Source organism: Typopeltis vanoorti, chromosome 16, assembly GCF_054136105.1.
Source record: "Typopeltis vanoorti isolate ZY-2024b chromosome 16, IOZ_Tvanoo_1.0, whole genome shotgun sequence".
NCBI classification, from domain to species: Eukaryota; Metazoa; Arthropoda; class Arachnida; order Uropygi; family Thelyphonidae; genus Typopeltis; species Typopeltis vanoorti.
The window spans coordinates 98683547-98707359 of record NC_143564.1 but is presented as its reverse complement, the minus strand read 5'-3'; the positions used below and the strand labels follow the sequence as shown (position 1 = coordinate 98707359).

At 38.3% G+C, this 23813-nt stretch overlaps 1 protein-coding gene across 1 annotated transcript in view; it reads left to right on the top strand.

The window, feature by feature from the left end:
* LOC150098214 (furin-like protease 1, isoforms 1/1-X/2) overlaps positions 1–23813 on the top strand; it is a 469518-nt gene that overhangs the window by 303954 nt on the left and 141751 nt on the right. Inside the window, 1 exon segment of the mRNA XM_090405967.1 lies at positions 23514–23726. Coding sequence (XP_090262093.1) covers positions 23514–23726 — 213 coding nt within the window.

Sequence of the window (23813 nt, the reverse complement as noted above, 5' to 3'; positions counted from 1 at the left end):
TCTCGTCTGCTAGCATTCCCATACCTCTCTCTCATTCCCTCTCTTCTACTGTTTCCATTCTCTCCTCTTCTAGCACCCCCATACCTCTCACTCATACTCCCAAAATTCTCTCTCTCTCTCTCTCCTACTCTGATTCGCCTTGCATTTATCTCTTCCATTCTCCTAATCTTATCTTTCATACTTCAGCTCACATTCACAAGACATTCCACCTCCTCTTTCAGCTCATTTATCTCCCTCTGCAAGTCAGTCACTCTTAATCTAAATTCATTCTCCCAAACAAAACCATCTCCTAAACTTTCACAGTCACTCACACCTTCCACACTATCAACTATTATTTTCTCATTCATATATATCTTTTTTTCATTCTCTCCTATCACACTGCTTGTCTTCCTACATTCATTCTCCATTCCTGGAGCAACAAAGTCGGATATCAATATTTCCAATGCATTTATTTCCTCCAACTGCCTGCATTTTGTGCATATATGCTCTTCGCTCTCTTTCACAAGCCACATAACTAATTCCTGAGACGCACTCATGCCGCAAGTACTGCATGCCACAAAGTCCCTTATGATATTGCTAATAATTATGCTGTGATAGATATGTGATAAGATATAAATCAGCAATAAAAATACTTAAACTGTAAAATAGGTAGGAAAAAAGAAAGTGTTAACTCCAAAACTGCAGTAGTTAATTACAGACCAATCACCCTCTCGGAGAATGGTGGTAAAAGTATGGGAATTGGTTAAGTCGGTATTTAAGAATGGGTGCATCATAATATGATACTTTATAGGGGCCAACATGGTTTTGTTAAAGGTCGATTCTGCCTTAGCAATTTATTAACTTTTTATAATAGAATGGCATAAATAAAATAGAATAAAATACTTCAGGTGCAAACTTTGTTTGCTTACGCTTGGATATAGGATTAAACCAAGTATATAATTTCCTGGTATCTTTAATTTATTTGATAATGATTGTAGCTTATAGATATAAGTATTTTGAGGAGAAAGGAATGAATTGGCAATATTGTTCACAGAATCATATTAGAAAGGAAGGTCACACCATCCTAGATGAGCATAATGTAAGCAGAGCTTATCTAGATAATTGTGATTACTTAAACCGAATCAGTATGAAAGATTAGTGTTTGAAGTAAAAGTATCAAATTTTTTGAGTGAATCAGAGACCTGACAAATATGTAACTTGCTATGCACGTGACTTCTACACACGATGTGATTTTAAATTGTGCAGATAGGAATAAAATTGTGTGTGTCTGCATGAAATGTAAGCAGCAGGAAGGCTGGGAGACATAAGTATTTTGATCTTGGGATTCTCAGCAGAGATAGTGCTTTGAAAATGAATGAATGTCGATTTGTGGATACCAGTGTTAGAGGATGACGAGAATGTGAAAGATGTACATGTGGATTTGACCTCGGGAAGTGTGGAAGAGGGAGATGGTTTATCTGATGGCCATGATTGTGTGCAAATATCAGTTGAAAGCAGGATGTGTAGAGAAAATGACATAGAACTGCTGAGAAAGGAGATGGAAGGAATGAAGACTGACTTAAGGAGGATGAATGAAGAGATTAGAAGGCTAGAGAGGTTTGCTAAATGTGAGAAAAGGGCACGAAAGAGGAAGGTGAGAGAATCAGAGAGACAGAAGAAGAGAGAGAGCAAATTTGAAACAGCTTAGAGAGAGAGAGAGTGGGGAAGCAAGAGACAGAGATAGATGGGATGAGATGCATGGAGTGCATTTGAGGATAGAAGAGGAGAGCTGTATACAAAATTACCTTTGAATGCAGAAGGATGCAAGCATTTGGAGAGACTGTTGTTTTATGGACAAGTGAGGAGTGTGTTAAGGCAGGGAAACTAGAATTGCAAATAATAGCTATAAGAATACTGGCAATACATTGGTTTTTCTGTATACAAAGGCTAGGAGCATTAGGAGTTAAAAAAAAAAAAATTGTTTGTGACTTTCATTAATTCAGACGCTCTAAAGATTGTTGGTATCGGTAAAACTTGGAGGGATAGAAATTGAAGGATATTGCTTATTTTAGCAGGATAGAAGAGGTAAACATGTTGGTGGAGTGTTACTTAGGATAAGAGATGAATTGTGTCTCCTCAAGATGGAGAATCATAGTGAAAATAATGCTAATGGCTTTAAAAGTATATGGTATGAGATCAGGGTTTACAAGACAAGATAGTTAGTGGGATATTGCTGTTGACCATAAAATATAGATGTGATGAGCAGGAAATGTTTAAGCAAATTAGTTTAGCAAGTGCAAAGCTAGTGTTCATTTTGGGAAACTTCAACATAGCAATATAAACTCAGTAGAGGAGGCAGCATGCAGTGCTAAGCGAACGGAAGTTTTTGGATTTCTTGAAGGACAGTTATCTTAGGCAGTATGTAGTGGAAGGAATATGAGGATCAAAAGTTTTGGATTAGGTCAGAGGATCAGATCATGACTGAAATGTTATACTTTCCCCCTGGTGGTGAGAGTATCCATGTAGTCCCAACTTGGAGGATGAAGAGGCAAAATTTGCAGCAGTTATTTGCAGATAATGTGAACTTTAGAAGGGTTATTAGTAATAATGCTGATTTTTTGAAGTATCAAGGCAGAAGGAATTTATGTGGAATTATAAAAGGTAACTATTGTAACTTAGAAATCAGCTTGTGGCAATACAATGGATGTAAGAATTTGAAGGCAGATAGGTCAGTAGTGAATGGAAGATAATTAGGGAAAAAATGCTAGACACTAATGGCACATTTTATACCTTGAGAGAAGAAGATAAACTGCTTTAAAGTGATGTCTCGAGTCAAATGGAACTAGAGAAATTAAATAGGAATTGCAGATGAAAAAGAGATTATGGAAGACATATAAAGAGAGAGGTGTGGAACTGTTGCATGAGGAATGTAAGGCTCAATCTAGGAAAGTGAGTAGTACTGTGAGCAGAGAAAAATTGGAATGTGAGAGGAAACTAGCACTACAATCCAAGGAGAATCCCAAGCAATTTTTTTTTTTACTATGTGACGAGTAGGAGGAAAAGTGATTTTTGTTGAATACCTGGCTGGATGGAGATGGACTTATGTGATTAATACAGATGACATAGTTGAGCTATTTAATGTTCACTTTGTTAGAGTGTTCAATCCTGATATATGGCAGATATTATTCCTAGAGGGATAAGAAGTGGTGAAGGCGAATTCATTCTTAGAAGTGAATGAATACTTGGTATGCCATGTATTTTAAGGGAATGTGCTGCTGAGCTGACTGTGCCATTAACTTGGTTGTTTAATGAAAGTGTTACAATAGGATAAGTTCCTAGAGAGTGGTAAGGGTAAGATAGTACCAGTGCATAAAGGCGGTGATAGAATGGAGGTATCAAACTATTAGTCTGTTTCTTCTGTAGTTAAGATTTTGGAGAAATTTGTAACAACTCATATACAGTATCGGGAGGATGAGAGCAATATTATTTATGCAGACCAGCACAGATTTGTTAAGGAGCACTGTTGTTTCAGTAATATGGTTACCTTTTACAATAGCATAATAAGAGCAGTGCATACTCTCTCTCTCTCTCTCTCTCTCTCTCTGTTATTTATTTTTGCAATGGATGATTTTGGTAGGGTGCTATATGATAAAAGTTGGTTTTTATGTTGTAATATATGGGTTTGGATATCAGGTAGTGGATCGGATTGGTGACTGGCTTTCTGATAAATATCTGAGAGTTGTATATGGGGGATCAGTATCATGGAGTTGGAAGCTGATGCAAAACTTGGCAGATGGGAGTAGGGAGATGAGAAATTTGGTGTATAAGAATGGAAGAGTGCAAGAGATTAGAATGAAGGAAAGCAGAGAAAAAGAGGTGACGAATGACTCAAGAATAGTGATGCATGAAGATTCTATTATTAGAGGTGTGGTAAATGAGAGATTCCATAAGGTGTGTTTTCTAGGAGGGAGAATTAGTGGGATAATTGATGCAGATGAGTAAGCGAGTTGATGGTAGTTGTTGGAACAAATGACTTTGTCAAACATAAGGAGAATGTGAAGATGAATATTGGGAGGCTGTTGAAGAGAGAGAAAGATAACAGTGCAGTTTGAAAGGTAGTCAGTGTAGTGCTGAGAAATGATAATGATGAATTGAGATGGAGAGTTAGGACCATGAATGGTATGTTGAAAGAGCAGTGTGAGGAGAAGGGAGTGTGTAAGTGTGTAGGATGCATTTGAATGGATTTGTTGTGAGTCAGAGAGACTGTTGCTGCAAGCAGAAGCAATCAGTGGCAGTGGATGTAAGAGGTGAAGCAAATGATCAGGAGAGAGGAACTCGTGAGACTGAAGTAGCTGTAAATGAAAATAGTAGTAGGGCGAGAGATAATGACGAGAGAACAAGAATGCAAGATGGACATGGAAATAAGGTGGGGAGTCAGGGTAGACACAGAAACAAAATATAAAGACAGTGGATGTCAGAAATAGTAATGAATGTACTTATGAGGATGGTCAATATGGGAATGGATTGGCTTCAGATGTATGGGGTGCAGTTGAGTCTGAGAAGAGAGATACGGCAAGTGGTGATAAAGGCAATTGGGAATGGTCAGATGTGGAGAAATCACAACTTCATGACTGTGAGATGGACAGGACCATAAAGTGAATTGCTGTGTTTATTTACAAATGCCAGGAGCATCAGAAATAAGGGAGATGAAATGGTTTCAATGATTGAGTTTATTCACCCAAATATTGGTGGAATAAGTGAAATATAGTTGGATAAGGATGATATCCTGATGGGAATAGGAATGGATGGTATGATGTTTTTTGTGAAGATAGAAAGAACAAGAATGGAGGAAGGGTGCTGTTGATGATAGCAGGCAAATTATGTCTGCACAAAGTGGAGATGTCAGTTGTAAGTAGTGGCAATAGTTTGGGGTCAATATGGTGTAAGGTGGAGGTTGACAGGGAGAGGTATTTAGTTGAATGCTACTTTAGGCAGGGAATGTGTAGGGTGGTGATGAAAAAATGTATAAGCAACTTGGATTTGTGAAGAAGGGAATGGTGATTATTATGGATGATTTTAATTATGGCAGTATAGATCAGAATAAAGAGATAGCATTTGGGAATAAGGAAAATTAATTTTTTGAGTTCTTGAGAGACACTATCTTAGGTAATATGTAAAGGAAAGCACACAAAGATCAAGAGTTTTAGATCTGATCATTTCATCAGTGGATGTGATTGTGAGTGGGGTTTTGCACTTCCTTCCAGTTGGTTAGAGTGATCATGAAGTGATCACCTAGTTTGTGGCTAGCCATATGAAAACTTCTGTGGGGAAAGTATGTATGTATGTGGAATTACAATGTTGGTGATCATGAAAAGCTTAGGAGATGGCTTGAAGAAACTATAAAGCATGGAAAGAAGTGTTAAGCAAAAGGGAGATAAATGCTGCATGGAAACTGGCCAAAAGGTATTTAACAACATCAATGTCTGAATGTATTTTGAAGGCTATAAGCCTGCATAAGGTTGCAGTAAAATGGATGAATGAAGGGATTAAGCATGAAATTTGGAAGAAGAGGATCGTGTGGAGGCAGCACAAATGAATAATAGTAGCAGTCAATTGCATGAGGAGTATAAAGAGCAGGCAAGAAAAGGAGACTGAGTTGATAAGAACAGCAGAATTGCAGTGTGAGAAGAAATTAGGCCAAAAAACACCCTAGAGAGTTTTTCAAATAAGTGGTGAGTAGGAGGAATAATAACTGCCCAGGACATTGTTGAGATATTCAGTGAACAATTTATAAAGGTGTTTTATCCTCATCAGAGTGAAATCATGAGAAGTGCAACTATAGAAGAAATATAAGAGGATGTCTTAATTCTGAGCAAACAGGAACTATATGAGGAAATAAATATGCTCGATGGCAATAAATCAATAGAACTTGATAACACCTCACCAAGTGTCATTACATTGCATTAGTCCTGGCATAGTTGTTTAATAAGAGTCTTACAACAGCACAGGTCCCAAGAGAGTGAAAAGAAGGTAAAATTGTTTTCGAACATAAACATTGTGATATGGCTGTGGCTATAAGATCATTAACAAACCCATGGTGATAATCACAGAGAATACTGTTATTATTACCCCATTTCTGCATCCTAACTCTCATTAACTCCAGACCAATTGTATATCTCTGGAGTTACTGAGAGTTAGGATGCAGAAATGGGGTAATAATAACAGTATTCTCTGTGATTATCACCATGGGTTTGTTAAAGGGAGATCATGTTTAACCAACTTACTTATGTACTATAACAAGATAACAAATATTTGGATAAAGGTGATGCATGTAGAGTGGTATGCATAAATTTTGCAAAAGCTTTTGATAGAGTGCCACACAACATATCGTTAAATAAATTGAAATGGATGGGATTGGATAAGAGATCAGTGAGTTGGTGTGTACTGCAGGGCTCTGTATTGAAGTCATTATGTTCAATTTGTATGTTAATGATATTGGAATGGGTTTAACTGGTGATATGCAACTGTTTGCAGATGATGCAAATTGGAGAGAACAATGCAGAGTCAAGCGGATGTTATGACTTTACAGGAGGACTTGAATAGATTGTATGAATGGACAGGAAAGTAGAACTATTAGTTCAATGTTGCCAAAGTGTAAGGTTTTGTAATTTGGTAAGCAGCAATGAGATGCAAAGTATGTACTTGATGGGGAAACTTTGAAAGAGGTAGAGAAGATAAGAGATCTGGGAGTGGTGGTGAATGAGGAAATTCAGGGGCCACATTGCACATGCTGTGCAATGTGGCCCCTGAATCATCACATCGGATGATGGCAACGATGTGGAGGACCTGGATGTGCAGTAATACAGAGGTTATGATAAATTTAGTTTAATCCTTTATCCAAGTGTAAGCAAACAAAGTTTGCTCCTGAAGTATCTTCAGGACTGAAGATACTTCAGGAGCAAACTCGTAGTAAAGGTGGTCCAAGCTCTCATCACTCCTTGTCTCAGTATCTCCCATAATGCAAAGCACATCTTCTGGCGGACATGTATAATACTATACAATAAGGGAAGGACCACTACCCAGACTGGTTTCGACCTTTAGTAAGGCCTTGTCAGGGGGGAGCTGGACCCAAAAGTGGTGATACTAAGGCAGAAGCAACGGAGAGGTCATATTTATCTATACGAGTTGCCAAAAGGTGTAACTAAATTTATTGTAGTCTAACCAAGTTGAAAATAAACTTCCAACAGCGGTTATAATTACATTGTACAAGGCCTTGATCAAGCCTCATGGATTATTGTGCACAGATTTAGTCACATGATTCTGATTTTCATGATAATGAGGATGTGCTAGAAAGGCTCCAGGTCTTTGGAATATGGAATATCAAGACAGACTGAACGAATGTAATTTGGAAATTCTCATGAATAGAAGGAGGGGGGAATATGATTGAACATATAAGCTGATCAGTGCGTTGTTACCAGGTTAACATGGAAGAAATTTTTCATAGAATGGGAAAGGGAGAGTAGAACAAGAGGCTATATGAAGAGCGTGTGATCAAAGGAGTGAGGAGAATATCTTTGCATTGAGAGTGGTTGGTGAGTGGAATGCATTACCTGAGTGTGTTGCAAATGCAGACACACTGAATCAGTTTGAGGCATGGTTGGATGAGCTTTGTGTGTGATAGTGTGTACATACCATGAGAAGTCTCTGACTCCATGGATAAAAGATAAGAGAGGTAAAAGGGACAGTGGTCCCATTTTATAAAGCTTTGGTCAGACTGTATCTGAATTTCTATGCTCAGATGTGGTCACTGGTATTTGGAGGGGATGAAGTAACCTTGGAAAGGATACAGATATAGATAACAAAAAATAAATCAGGACTATACAATATTGGTTCTGAAGATAGATGTGACGCCATGCAGACTGTAAAGGTTGTTGTTTGATGTTGTTTAAAGAGGTCAGTATGATTGAGAAATTTCAGCTGTTGAAGGGTTATTACCAGATTAACCCGGGGGAGATTTTTCATTTGGTAGAATGCAGGGAAACAAGGACAAGAGGCCATCCCTGGAAGTTGAAAAAGTAGTAATGAGTGAAAGGGTAAGAAGTAAGTTTATAGAAGAGAGTATTAAGAGCATAGAATACATTGCCTGAGAATGTGGTGAAAGTGCAAACAGTAGATTCTTTTGACTTCCCATGATGAGTCTTGTTACTCCATGGGGGTCAAGACGATAATAATAATAATAGGCCAAGACCTTGGCAGCATCATGTCAGAAATGAGAGAGAGAAGTAGAGTGATTGAGGGTGATGGTAACGAACAGAATATAAATGAAAAATTTAAATGAAGGAGTGTGGTAAGTTTGAATCATTGTGAAGTCTTCGAAGATGATGTTAATTGGGAGGATGAATGGCAAGCAAGAGTACATAGTGTGCAGAGAGAGAGAGAGAGAGAGAGAGATGTGCTGAAAGAAGAAGTGGAATGTCTTGGGGATGAGTTGGGAAGCATGAAAGAAGAGGTAAAGCAACTGGAAATCATGAATACAAAGTGAATCAGAGTAAGAGTGAGATAGAGTTATGGGAATGATAGGAGATGTGAGAATAGCAGAACCAGTAAAAGAGAGGGAATGACAGAAATGTGAGAGAGTGCTAGTACCAGGGATGGAGAGATGACATTAGAGATGACAACAGGTAAGTAGGAGAAGAAAGAAAGAAATTATTAGAGGATAGAGAATGAGGAATGCAGGTGAGCAAGGAAGAAACAGAGTGGTAAGAGTTGTGATGTATGGAGACTCAGTGATCTGTGGTGTGCAAGATAGAATGCCTGAAGAGTGTTTGGAGGAAGAACAATAGAAAATGTGGCTATGGCAATTAAGCGAGGTGAAAGGGTGGGTGAGATAGATCATTGCGATGTGGATATGAATGACTTGAGAGGCAGTATAAATCAGGTGGCAAGAGATCTGAGATTCATGCTTGAAGTTGTACAGAAGCAGACTAAGAGAGGAAAGATAGTGTGTTTTCCAGGTATGATAATGCAGAGCTGCAGAGAAGAGCATCAATAATGAATAGTATAATAGCCAGAATGTGTCAAGAGAGAGCTTGGAATACTTGAATGCTTAAAAGGCATTTGAGGACAGAAAGGAACTGTGTGAGATGGCTTGCATTTGAATGAGGAAGGAGATAGGCATCTGGAATGCTGTTCTCTGAACAAGTCAATGTGTAAATACAGGGAAACTAGAATTATCAGGCTTGACGGTACCAGGGGTGGCCTCTTGTGGGAATAGGTACTTAGGAGAAGAAGGAATACATCGGGTAATGCTGAATCCAGTGAAGTCTGCAGGGGATAATGATAGGTACAGAAACAGTGACATTATTCTTTATACTAATGCCAGAAGTATCTGGAATAAAGGAGATGAATTGATGGCATGGATAGCATCGGCCTGTCCAAAGGTTATTGGGATCTCTGAGACGTGGTTGATGTAAGATGAAATACTAACAGGAATAGAAGTAGTAGGGTACAGCATTTTTCAACAGGATATGAAGAGAAAACACAATGGTGGGAAAGACGGGATATTTCGCAGAGTGCTGCTACAAGCCAGGCAGCATAGAGGGTGGGGAGTAGGACATGTTTATGTAGCTGAGCTTGGCAAATGCAAGAAGAGTGATTGTTATGGGAGAATTTAACTATGGCAGTATAAATTGGGAAGAGGAAAATGCATGTAGTAATAAGGGAATGGAATTGCTAGACTTCTTGAGGGAGGAATGTCTTAGGCAACATGTAGCAGAAGGAACACAAAGTTCAAGAGTTTTTGATTTTGTCATAGCATCAGAAGAGCTGATTATAACTGAGATGGCATCTCTGTCTCAGTTGGAGAGGGTGACCATGTGGTTACGCTCTCCAACTTTCCAAGTTGGAGAGAGTGGTTTTGACTTGGAGAGAGAGAGAGAGAGAGAGACAGGTTTTGACTTGGAAAATGAATAAACATGCAAGAGTATCAAAGAGAAAGGAAGGTGTATGTAGAATTTAAGTCAGGTGATTATAATATTCTTAGATATCAATTTGGAACAGTTCCATGGAGGGAGGAATTGGAAGGACGAGATATCATTAGTGCTTAGGAAATTGTGAAGGAATATTTATTAGCAGAAATAGTAAGCTGTATACCACAAGTGAAGAAGAGAACGCAATTTGGTGTAAAGTGGATGACAAATAGCAAACAGGAAATGCAGGTTAAAAAAGAAGTTATGGAAGAGATATAAGGAGAGGGGGTGGAGAGCAGGTGCACTAAGAATATAAGACTCAGTCCAGGAGAGTGTCTAGTATGATAAGGAAGGCAAGACTGGAATATGAGAAGAATTACATTGTTAGATAAAAATAAAAAATAGAGTGACCAATGCAAAGGACATAGTGGAGTTGTTTAATGAACAACTTTTAGTTGTTCATTAAACTTTTAATACTACAGGGATAGGGTTCGAGCTTTAAATAGTACAGGGATAGGGTTCGAGGTTTAGAAGTGCAAGAGGAGGATGTGTTTCAAATACTGAGTACTCTGGATGTCAATAAACCAGTGGGGCTGGATGGAATTTTGCCATGGATTTTGACAGAATGTGCTAAAGAACTGTCAGCTCTATTGACTTGGCTTTTCAATGAAACTCTCTGACCATGGTACCCAAGGAGTGGAAAGATTGCAAATAGTGCCTTTGCATAAGGGTGGTAGCAAACTGGATCTGTTACACTATAGATCAGTTTGTATATTATCTGTAGTGTTAAGATCCTAAAGAAATTAGTGAGGGATTATTTACGGTATTGGGCAGATGAGGGTAATGTTATCTGTGAGAGTCAAAATTGATTTGTTAAAAGGCGTTCATGTTTTAGTAATATGATTGCCTTTTTATAGAAAAGGAATAAGAGCAGTTGTTCAGGGAAAGGAATATTCTTCTGTCATTTTTTTTATAGTTTTATTTTTTTATTTTACAAAGGCATTTGACAGATTACCGCATAAGCTAATATTTAAGTTGGGGCACATGGGTTTAGATGTCAGATTAGTGAACTGGATTCAGGATTGACTGTATGATAGATATCAGAGAGTTGTGTATAGATGTGAAGCTGGAATGGGTTATTAATAGTGGTGTAGATGTGGTAGCTCTGCAAGAGGATTTGAATAAACTGGACAGATGAACAAATGTGTGTGTGTGTGTGTGTGCGTGTGTGTGTGTGTGTGTGTGTGTGTGTGTGTGTGTCAATTTTGGGATATGTTGATGGGGAGGCTGCATACTCTGTTGGAAAAACTGTACTGGATTAAGTGAAGGAGACAAGGGATCTGACGTTATAATTAATAGAAACCTGAAATTAAGGGAACATTGCAAAGGTGGTGAAGAGTTGTCCTTCCATTGTATAAATCCCTGATCAGATCTCATGTGGACTACAGTTCTCAGATTTGGTCCCCATGATTTTAAGTGGATAAATTAACTGTAGAATGAGTGCACAGATAACAAAGATGATATCAGGAATGTACAATGTTATTTATGATGGTAGGCTGAGGGAATGTAGATCACAGAGTTTGGTAGATAGAAGAAAGAGAGGAGAGGAGATATGATTGAGACTTTTATCTGGTGAGAGGTAGTCACATGTTTGATACTGTGGACGTTTAGTGGAACAATGGGAAGGAGTGAGAACAAGTGAAAAAACTTCCAACATCTTTCTCTAATCCACAGTAATTTAATAATAAAGTGTGACAACTTTTGGCAACTCGTATAGGTAAATATGAGTTTTCCATTACTTCCACCTTGGTCCAACTCTGGGTCTGGCTCTCTCAATAATTTTGACCTCAATAAATGTCGAAACCGGTCTGGGTAGTGGCCCTTCCCTTAATGCATAGCATTATAGATGTCTGCAAGGAGATGTGCTTTGCATTCTGGGAGATACTAAGGCAAGTGATGAGAACTTATACCACCTTTACCACGAGTTGCCTCAGTCCTGAAAATACTTCAGGTGCAAACTTTGTTTGCTCACACTTGGATAAAGGATTGAACTAAATATTTAATTTATAGTCTTATGATTCCACAGAAGCCTGATTCATAATCATCATCATAATAATAATAACCTCATGACTGTCAGATATACAAAAATTTTTTGGGAAAATTTGTAGAAAAGAGCAAAGTTAATAATAATGGCAAATACCTGTTAGATTTCTGCTCAGGACGTGGACTGGTTATTACTAACACAATGTTCCAACATAAAATCATGCACAAATTCATGATATCCTGTCTGGTACAGGATACCAAAGTGTACAGAGGATTTGAAATTGGAAGTGATCACCATTTATTCTTGAGCAGGATACATTGAATTTCAAATTGAAAAGTAGAACATGTAAGAAAGTTTTAAAGCGAATAAAAGTTGAGCAGCTCTCAGATGTGAACTGTAGACTGAAATATAAAGAGATTATTCAAGAAAAAATGAAAGAATTTGTGAATAGGAACCAAACCTTGGAAATTCAGTGGCAAGCCCTGAAGAAAACATTGATTGATTCAGCCAAAGAGGCATGTGGTGAGGTTGTCTGCAAGGATAGAAAAATAGAACTCCATGGTAGACATAGGAAGTTAAAGCAGCAGTAAAGGAAAAGAAGAAACATATCAAAAGTTCTTGGCAAATAAGTCAGCTTGGGCTCTTAGAGAATACAGAGATAAATGTAAGAAAATTAAACACATTGTAAAACTAGCTAAACAAAACTCATGGGAAGATTTTGGTAAGAACAGAAAATAAATATCAAGAAGGTGGCAAGATATTCTGGAGATTGTTGAAGAAGCTCAAAAATGGAGGAAAGATTGCTGTAAAAGAAATCAGTACATGAAAACTGGAGAAAAAGATATCCTTGATATATATATATAGTAATTACCTTCGAAAAATTGCTAAATGGAAGAAGCAGTGATAGCACAGTGGTAAAAAATACTGAACAGGGATGCAGTCAGGAATACATATCCATTCTTGAAGTAGAAAAAGCCATCAAAGGCCTGAAAGGTGGAAATGCAGCAGGAGTAGATGATATTTGACCAGAAATGCTGAAGTATGGAGGTATAAAAGTCTTAAAGAGGCTGCACTGCATAGTTCAGAAGGCCTGGACATAGGGACGAATTCCGGATGATTAGAGTAGAGCTTTCATAGTGCCCATATATAAAAAGGGAAATAAAACTGAATGTGAGAATTTCAGAGGTATTTCCCTACTGAGTGTTCCTGGCAAGATTTATGCCAGTATACTTGAGAAACTGTTGAGAATGATTGTGGATGAGAAGCTTGGTGAAGAACAAGCAGGATTCAGACCATATAGAGGCTGTCAGGATGAGATTTTCACTTTACGACAAATTTATGTCATGAGAATATAACAAAGATCTTTAAAACAAAGAAGTTTTGTATATTATTATTATTCAGGCCTCCATGGAGTCAAAAGACTCATCGTGGGAGGTCCTGCCTAAGAACATAAAATCTGTCAAGACTCATCAGGGGAGGTCCCCCCTAAGAAACACAACGTCTATCATACCACACCTTAAATTCATCGACCGTTCTCGCCCTCACCACTCTATCAGGCAATGCATTCCACGGCTCAACAATCCTCCATGCAAAGAAACCACTCCTCACCCTCTTGCTCACAGTTTCCTTTCGTAACTTCCAGGGATGGCCTCTTGTCATCACTCCTTCCTGCTGTTCAACCAAGTGAAAGAACTCCCCAGTGTCAACCCTGTAACCACCTCTCAACAGTTTAAAAGTCTCAATCATATCACTGCTCCTTCTTCTATCCGCCAAACTCTGCAGTCCACATTCCCTCAGCCGATTCTCATAACTATTCTTGTACAGTCCTGAAACCATCTTTGTCATCCGTCTTTGTATCCTTTCCACAGTTAATTTATCCCCTTCCAATCTTGGGGACCAAATCTCAGAACAATAGTCTAAGTGTGGTCTGGTCAGAGACTTATACAACGGAATGATAACCCTTTTATCTCTGCAGGTCAGTGTCCTTCTCATAATTACAGCAATCCTCTGTGTTACCTTCACCACCTTTGCAATATGTCCCCTAAACTTCAGGTTTCTATCAATCATAAACCCCAGATCTCTTGTCTCCCCAACTTCCTCCAGTATAACTCCTCCCATAGAGTATGCAGCATCCCATCAATGTTTCCCAAACCTCAAGACCTTACATTTTGCTGCATTAAACTTACATCCCCATTCATTTTCCCATCTGTCTAGCTTATTCAAATCCTCTTGTAAGGCTACCATATCTACACTATTACTAATAATCCTTTCCAGCTTCGCATCATCTGCAAACAACTGAATATCCCCTTGCAATCCACTGGCAATGTCATTCATATAAAGGTTAAACAATATAGGTCCTAGTACTGAGCCCTGTGGGACCCCACTTGTTACCTTCTGTCTCCTTGAAACTGCTCCACCATACACAACTCTCTGATACCTATCAGACAGCCAATCCTGAATCCAGTTGACCAATCTGACATCCAGACCCATGTGCTGCAACTTAAATATCAGCTCATCATGTGGAACCCTGTCAAACGCCTTTGCTGCTGCAACTTAAATATCAGCTTATCATGTGGCACCCTGTCAAACGCCTTTGCTAAGTCTAAGAAAATTGCAGTATATGCCTTCCCTCATCTAATGTTCTTGTAACTTTATTATAAAAAGCTAGCATATTGCTAAAACAAGAGCACCCTTTCACAAATCCATGTTGACTCTCACAGATAACATTACCCTCATCTGCCCAATGCTGTATACGGTCCCTCACTACTTTCTCCAAGATCTTAACAACTACTGATGACACACAGACTGGTCTATAATTAGACACTTCAAGTCTGTTACCACCCTTATGCAATGGCACTATCTTACCTTCCTTCCATTTCCTGGGCACCTTTGCCAAAGCCAGACTTTCATTGAAAAGCCAGGTTAAAGGCACTGTCAGTTCCCTAGCACATTCTCTCAAAACTCGTGGTGAAATACCATCCAGTCCCAAAGCTTCATGACATCCAGAGTTCTCAGTATCTGAAACACACTCTCCTCCTGTACCTCTAATCCTTGAACCTGCCCTATCCCTCTAGCAAAAACTGACTCCTCCAGGATGAAATACTCCAATAAAGTGGTCATTGAACTATTCCACTATGTCCTCTGCATCAGTCACTCTATTTCCATTTTTATCCCACAATATCATTCTTCCACAGTCATTTCTCCTCCTACTGGCCACATAGCTAAAAAATTCCCTAGGATTTTCTTTGGATCTTAGGGCCAATCTCCTCTCATATTCCAGTTTCGCTTTGCTTACCACATTAGTCACTCTTCTGGCCTATGTCTTATATTCTTCATGCCACCTCTCTTCACCTGTCTCCTTATATCTCTTCCATAGCATCTTTTTCACATGCAATTCCTGTTTAATATTGTTTTTCATCCACTTTACTCCAAATTGTGTTCTCTTCTTCACTCGTGGTATACAACTTACCATTGCTGCTAACAAATATTCTTTCACAATTTCCCATGCACTAATGATATCCTGGCCTTCCAATTCCTCCCTCCATGAAACTTCCCGAAGTTGACATCTAAGACTATTATAATCACCTGCATTATAATTCCACATAAGTTCCCGTCTCTTTGATACTCCTGCATGTCTATTCATTTTCCAAGTCAAAACCATATGGTCACTCTCTCCAACTGGTGGGAGAGATGTCATCTCAGTTATTATCAACTCTTCTGATGCTATAACCAAATCCAAAATTCTTGAACCTCTTGTTCCCTCTGTTACATATTGCCTAAGACATTTGTCCCTCAAAAATTCTAGAAATTCCATTCCACTATTGCTGCATGCATCTTCGTCTCTCCAATTTCTACTACTGTAGTTAAAATCTCCCATAACTATCTTTCTTCTTGCACTTGCCAAACTTTACTTTCAACATCTCCTGGTCCCCATCCTCTGTTCTCCTGTGTCTGTAGCAACACCCCACTAAATATCCTGTCTTGCCTACCTCTACCTCACACCATATGCTCTCAAAATCATTTGTCTCACTTCCTTCCAAAGCCTCCACTCTTAGAGGACACAGGTCATCACTTATCATAAGCAGTACCCCACCACCACGCTTTCCCCTCCTATCTGAAAAATGCTATACCCAGCGACTTCTATTCCTGTTATTATATATCCTCTCTCTCAACCACGTCTCAGTGATCCCAATAATTTTTGGACCGGCTGATGCTATCTGCGCCACCAATTCCTCTCCCTTATTCTGGATATTACTGGCATTGGTATAAAGCATATAAATGCCATTGTTTCTATACTATCCCCTCTAGACTCCCCTCTAGACTCCGCTGGGCTCATTTACCTGAATGTCGTCTCCCTTCTCCCAAGTATCCATTTCCACAGGAGGCCACTCCCTGCTATCATCCTCCCTGGGACACACTGACTCGTTCAGAACAGCAATCTCTCCAGATGCCTACGTCCTTCCTCATTCAAATTTAAACGGTCTCTCACATACAATTCCTCTCTTTCCTCAAACGCACTCCAAGCATCCACATATACCAGTCCTCTCTTGTCACACATTCTTGCTATTATGCCATTCAATATTACTGCTCTTCTGCTCAGCTCATCATTATCATACCTAGGCAACACGCACACTATTTTTCCTCTTTCTGTCTTCTTCCGTACAGTCTCAAGCAAAAATCTCATATCTCTCGCTGCCCGACTTACATTACCACTCAAGTCATTCGTTCCTACCATCACAATCATCTCATCTACCCTTTCACCTTTCTTAATTGCCATAGCCGCCCTTTCTATTGTTCCTCCTGGCAAACACTCCCCACGCATCCTATCTTGAACACCATGGATCATTGAGTCGGCATACATTATAGCTCTTACCATTCTCTCTCGCCTATTGTTTCCATTCTCTCCTCTTCTTTCATTCCAATAGGTCTCTCTCATTCCCTCTCCTCTACTGCTATTCTCTCTTCTAGCATTCCCATACCTCTCTCCTACTGTTTCCATTTTCTCCACTTCTAGCACTTCCATATCCCTCTCTCTCTCTCTCATTCCATCTCTCCTACCGTTTCCATTCTCTCCTCTTCTAGCACTTCCATATCTCTCTTTTATTCCATCTCTCGTACTGTTTCCATCCTCTTGTCTGCTAGCATTCCCATACCTCTCTCTCATTCTCTCTCTTCTACTGTTTCCATTCTTTCCTCTTCTAGCACCCCCATATCTCTCACTCATACTCCCTAAATTCTCTCTCTCTCTCCTACTCTGATTCGCCTTGCATTTATCTCTTCCATTCTCCTAATCTTATCTTTCATACTTCTGCTCTCATTGACAAGACATTCCACCTCCTCTTTCAGCTCATCTATCTCCCTCTGCAAGTCAGTCACTCTTAATCTAAATTCACTCTCCCAAACAAAACCATCTCCTAAACTTTCACATTCACTCACACCTTCCACACTATCAACTGTTATTTTCTCATTCATATATATCTTTTTTTCATTCTCTCCTATCACAATATCTGGAAAAAGCATATGACAAGGGGTGCCAAGAGAGAAGCTAGTCAAAATGCTACAGTTATATGGTGTCAGTGGGGCATTATATGAAGCAATACTTAGTCTTTATTTGAGTTGTAAGTCAGCATTTAGAATTGAAGGAAGTACAGGAAGATGGTTTAATGTTAAATCTGGTGTCAGACAATAACAGAGGTAATAATTATTCATTATCTATATGGATCACATTATGAAGGAAAGTGGTATTAAACCTGATATCAAAATTGTAGATGTTAATGACAGCTCTTTTCTTTATGTCGATGATGTTATGCTTTTAAATAAATCCAGTACAAGTCTGCAAAATTCCCTGACTAAATTTTATAACTGTTGTAATAAATTTTGTACGAAAATCAGCAATAACAAGACAAAGACAATGAAAATAGGCAGAAATAGTGAAAATATCAACTGTATCATGAATGGAGAACCTAAAACCTAAAACACATAAAATATTTCAACTAATTAGGCACGATTTTTAGTGAAGAAGCAAATTAAATATGAAAATAGACAACAGAATCAACAAAGCTGGTAGGAAGGCAGCCAACTGAATAATCTGTATGGAATAAGAGAGAAATTAGTCAAAACACTGAATTAGCCGTATACAAGACAGTGTTCAAGCCAATTTTAACTTATGGATATGAGAGCTGGGTTAGAAATAAAAACACTTGATCAAAAACTAGAGTCTGCAGATATGAGAATCCTGAGAAAGATTAGGGGCATGAACAAATGGCATCAATGGCAATATCATATTAATAATGAGGATATTAGGAAAGAACTCAATATTGTTAGCATCCAGGAATGTTTTAGCAGAGCTAATCTCAGGTGGTATGGTCAGTTAAACAGAATGGGATAGGAAAGATTAGCAAAGCAAGTGTTCTGTGCCAGGTTGGCAGGGAAAAGACCCAGAGGAAGACCAAGATATAGGTGGATTGATAAGGTAAAAATTGCCTTAGAAGATAGAAATATAAGATCTCACATTGTTGGAGTCTTGACTGGTAACAGATTGATTTGGAGGAAAATTGTAGATAGGAAGTTAGTAATGATGCAAATTTTTCATGTGGTACTATCATATCCTTTACACCCCTTGAGGGTACATGTCAGGAATTTGATGATGATGATGATGATGATGAAATACTAGTTGTGCTATATGGTCATGATATTTATCATATACTTCATCAGGATGATGATGATATATTGCCGATATATTTGCATACTTAAAAAAAATCGATTTCCTGCTTAACCACCTTACTGGCCATTAAAGATCAAATACACACCCCCAAAAGCTTCGTATCCATCATAAATTTCAATGTAATATCAATGGTATTACAATTTTAATATGCACTTCCCATCCATGGAAATGTGGACGTATATATACTTCCTGGCCGGTAGCATGGTTAAGGACTTTTTTATCATATGGTGTTTGTTTATTTATATTCGATTTTTTCTTATTATTTTAAATTAAATTTTAGCATGAAATTACCCATATATCCATAGGACAAAAAAATGACACAGTGATATATGGTTGGTATACTTTAATGTCTTGTCATGTCATTATGTGCGAGCACAGACTTAGTACAAAACCTTTTACACTGATTAAGTAATTGAATGGTTTATGCAAAGATATATAGTATGTATGTTTTATTGAATTTGTTTTATTTGTTTTTTTCTAGATTCAAAAGAAAATTATCTCTAATATGAAGTTTTAATACTGTCCTTATATGGATGATTGTTTGCATTTAAGGGAAAATTCCTTTATTTCCCAATGCAGAGAACTGCTCTATTATTATTATCATTTTAGTTTATGTGTTTAATGTGTAATGTTTGTTAACTAACATTACACATTCTGGTTGAAAATTATGACAACCCTTATTTTGCACAGCCATTCAGTTCTCCAAGTATCACGGTGAAAGCCAACATACATAATATTGGTGGTGCATGATGTAATGTTCATTTGTAGTTGCTAATTGATATAGGTAAGAAATATGATCTGACAAACTTCAAGCAAGCCAGTTGAGAGGATGACAGTATTGATGAAAGCCTACAATACTGCCAGTATTGTAGGCTGTTCTTGGTGTGCAATAGTTAAGATATCCCAAGAATGCAAGGATATTGGAAAAAACAGTATCCAGTGATTTAAAAATCTAAAAATCTTAAAATTGCTATGATAATCAATGCTTTTGATGAGTGCAGGGTGTTTCATGCAGAGTTGAATAACCCCAGAATAACTGAAAATACTTTAAAAAATTTAGATATGGAATTTAGAAGGAATGGCTGAGTTTCCCAGAACACAATCCAATGTACCGTCCTCTATGGACCTCAGAAGTAGGTACCCCATCAAGGTTCCAATGCTTATGATAATCTTTGACTACACCTATAGTTTAGATTTGAGAGATTTCACTGGGAAAATTGCATTTTCAAATAAATCTCGCTTCCTACTATGCCACAATAGGTGGAGGATTAGGCAAAAACCTTGAGAGGGACATTACCATGTCATTCATCATCGCTGAAAGAGGTAGGAGGTGCCATCATTATAGTATGCTATAGAGAATACTGTCCTGGGTATCAGAAATTTTTGGAACTCTGATACCCATAGACTATATTATGAATGCTATAAAGTACCTATCCATTGTGACTGACCAGGTGCACCCCTTCATGGTGAATGCCTTCATAGATGATCCATGTGTATTTCAGTTGAGTAATATTGCCTGTGCTGTATTGCTGGTATCATTCAATAGTATTTGTCAAAGGTACAGTGATTTCTAGGCATTACCATGGCTGTTAAATTTCACAGATTTGAATCCCCTTGAACATCTCTAGGATTACATGGATTAAGAGTTTAGTATTTATTTGGATCCTCCACCTCAAACTTGCAGATCTATGAAAGCAATCCTGATGATGTGGTACAACATGCCTCTGCAATGGTATAGCAGTTAAAGTTCTGGGAGCAAGAGCAGTGAGTGTGTGTGTGGGGAGGGGCTACGGGCCTATAAAGTATGGTCATAATATTTTGATTGGACAATGTGCTTTATTCATGTTTATTATTAGACAGAGATGCCATATCTGTTTAAAAATCTCATTATATATTTAATTTAAAAGTAGACAATAAATTATTTTTTTATTATTTTGATTAAACTTCAAAAATGATTTTCAGATGCCTTAGGAATTTTAAGACCCCAATTTGAAAAATACTTCTCTTTAATATCTAAAACTTTTATCATATTATCATGTGAACATTCTATTCTATCAGCAGTGCATTTTAAAATATAAATGCTCATTTTTATATCCACTGCAGTTTATGATATTATTAATCTCATCTTGTTCTGGGGATGAAAATTAAAAAAAAAAAAGATTAAAATAGGAGGAGTAGGAGAAAGGGAATCAGAAAGAGGTATCAGAATGAGAGAATAGGAGCAGTAGAAGAGAGGGAATGAGAGAGAGGTATGGGAAAGAGGAGAGAATGGAAACAGTCAGAGAGAGATGACATGGGAAGAATGCAAAGTGGACATGGTTGACAGGAGATGATATAACAAGAAGAATAGAAGTAGCAGGGTAAAGCATTTTTTGGCAGGATAGGAAGGGAAAATGTTATGGTGGTGCAGTACTGTTTGTGATAAGTGATGACTTATGTCCTCTAAGAGTGGAGGCTTTAGAAGGCAGTGACACTAACAGTTTTGAAAGCATATGGTCTGAGGTAGAGGTGGTCAAGACAGGATATTTAGTGGGGTGTTGCTACAAGCCAAGGAGTACAAAGTGTGGGGAGCAGGACATCTTTAGGCAGTTGAGCTTGGAGTTGGAGAGAGTGACCATGTGGTTTTGACTTGGAAGATGAATAGACAAGAAGAAGTATCAAAGACAAGGGAAGTATGTGGAATTATAAGGCGGGTGATTATAATAGTCTTAGATATCAACTTGGGGAAGTTCGATGGAGGGTGGAATTGGAAGGCCAGGATGCCAGGATATCATTAGTGCTTGGGAAATTGTGAAGGAATATTTGTTAGCAGCAGTAGTAAGCTGTATTCCATGAGTGAGTGAAGAAGTGGATAAAATTTGGTGCAAAGTTGATGACAAACAATATCAAACAGGAACTGCAGGTGAAAAAGAGATTATGGAAGAGATATAAGGAGAGGGGCGAAGAACATATACATGAAGAATATAAGACTCAGGCTAGGAGAGTGTCTAGTATGGTGAGGAAGGGAAAACTGCAATACGAGAAAAGATTGACACTAAGATCCAAAGAAAATCTTAGGGAATTTTTTAGCTATGTGGCCAGTAGGAGGAGAAATGATTGTGGAAGAATGAAATTGAAGGATAAAAATGGGAATAGAGTGACTGATGCAAAGGACATAGTGGAGTTATTCAATGAGTACTTTATTGGAGTATTTCATCCTGGAGAAGAAGGTTTTAATACTAGATTGGTTGGGCAAGTTTGAGGTTTAGGGGTGCAAGAAGAGAGTGTGTTGCAAATACTGAGTACCTTTGGATGTCAGTAATGCTGTGGGACTGAATGGTATTTCACCTAGGGTTTTGAGAGAATGTGCTAAAGAACTCTAAATGATGAAATCTGGATATGGGAAAGATACCCAAGGAATGGAAGAAAAGTAAGATAGTGCCATTGCATGAGGGCATTCCCAGACTGGAAGTTTCTAATTATAGACCATTTTGTGTGTCATCAGTAGTTGTTAAGGTCTTGGAGAAATTAATGAGGGACTATTATACAGTGTTGGGCAGATGAGGGTAATGTTATCTGTGAGAATCAACATCGATTTCTTAAGGGGCAGTCTTGCTTTAGTAATATGATTGCCTTTTATAATAAAGTGACAAGAGCAGTTGATGAGAGAGAGATATATAATGCTTTTTTTTTTTTGGATTTTGCAAAGGCATTTGACAGGGCACCACATGATAAACTGATATTTACGTTGCAGCACATGGGTTTAGATTTCAGGTTAGTCAACTGGTACAACTGGTTAGTACCTTATTCAGGGTTAGCTGTCTGATAAGTATCAGAGAGTTGTGTATGGTGGGGCAATTTATAGGAAGCAGAAGGTTACAAGTGGGGTTCCACAGAGCTCAGTACTGGGACCTGTATTGTTTAACCTTTATATCAAGGTCGTTGACAACCGATTGCAATGGGATATTCATTTGTTTGCAGGTGATGTGAAGCTAGGAAGATTTATTAGTAATAGTGCAGATGTCGCGGTCTTGCAAGAGGATTTGAATAAACTAGACAGATAGGTAAATGAATGGGAGTATCGGTTTAATGCAGCAAAATGTAAAGTCTTGAAGTTTGGGATACATCCATACTCAATTGGAGAAGCTGTATTGGAGGATGTAGGGAAGACAAGAGATCTGGAGGTGATGATTGATAAAAAAAAAATGAAATACAGAGGGTATATTACAAAGGTGGCGAAGGTAATCCAGAGGTTTGCTGCATAAAGTCCTTTGTATAAAGTCCTGATCCGACTACACTTGGGCTATTGTTCTCAGATTTGTTCCCCAGGATTTGAAGTGGACAAATTAACTTTCGAAAGGGTACAGAAGCAGATAACAAAGATGGTTTCAGGACTATACAATGTTGGTTATGAGGATTGGCTGAGGGAATATGGACTGCAGAGTTTGGTAAGTAGAAGAAAGACAGGTGATATGATTGAGACTTTTAAACTGTTGAGAGGTAGTTACAGGGTTGACAGTGAGGAGTTCTTTCGCTTGGTGCAACGGGGGGGGGGACGAGGACAAGTGGGCATCCCTGGAAGTTGCAAAAGAAACTGTGACTAATCGGGTGAGGAGTCGTTTCTTTGCATGGAGGAAGGTTGAACCATGGAATGCATTGCCTGATAGAGTGGTGAGGGCATGGACAGTCAATGAGTTCAAGGAATGGTATGATAGACTTTGTGTTTCCTAGGAAGGACCTATTACAATGAGTCTCTTGACTCCATGGAGGCCTGAATAATAATAATAATAATAAAATGTGTGTGTGTTTCTCATTTTAGGGTAGGAATGGATTAGGATCCATATTTGTTTGGGCATCTGGTAATGGAGGCCGTGAACAAGACAACTGCAATTGTGATGGTTATACAAATTCCATCTGGACACTTTCCATAAGCAGTGCAACTGAAAATGGCTTGGTACCCTGGTACAGTGAAGCATGTTCTTCTACTCTTGCTTCCACTTACAGTAGCGGTTCTTCAGGGGAGAGACAAATTGTAAGTAATTTCAACAATTATAATATTTCTGTAAGAAGTAAAATACTTGTAGTTAAATGCTAAAATGACTAAGCATTTAAATCTTTT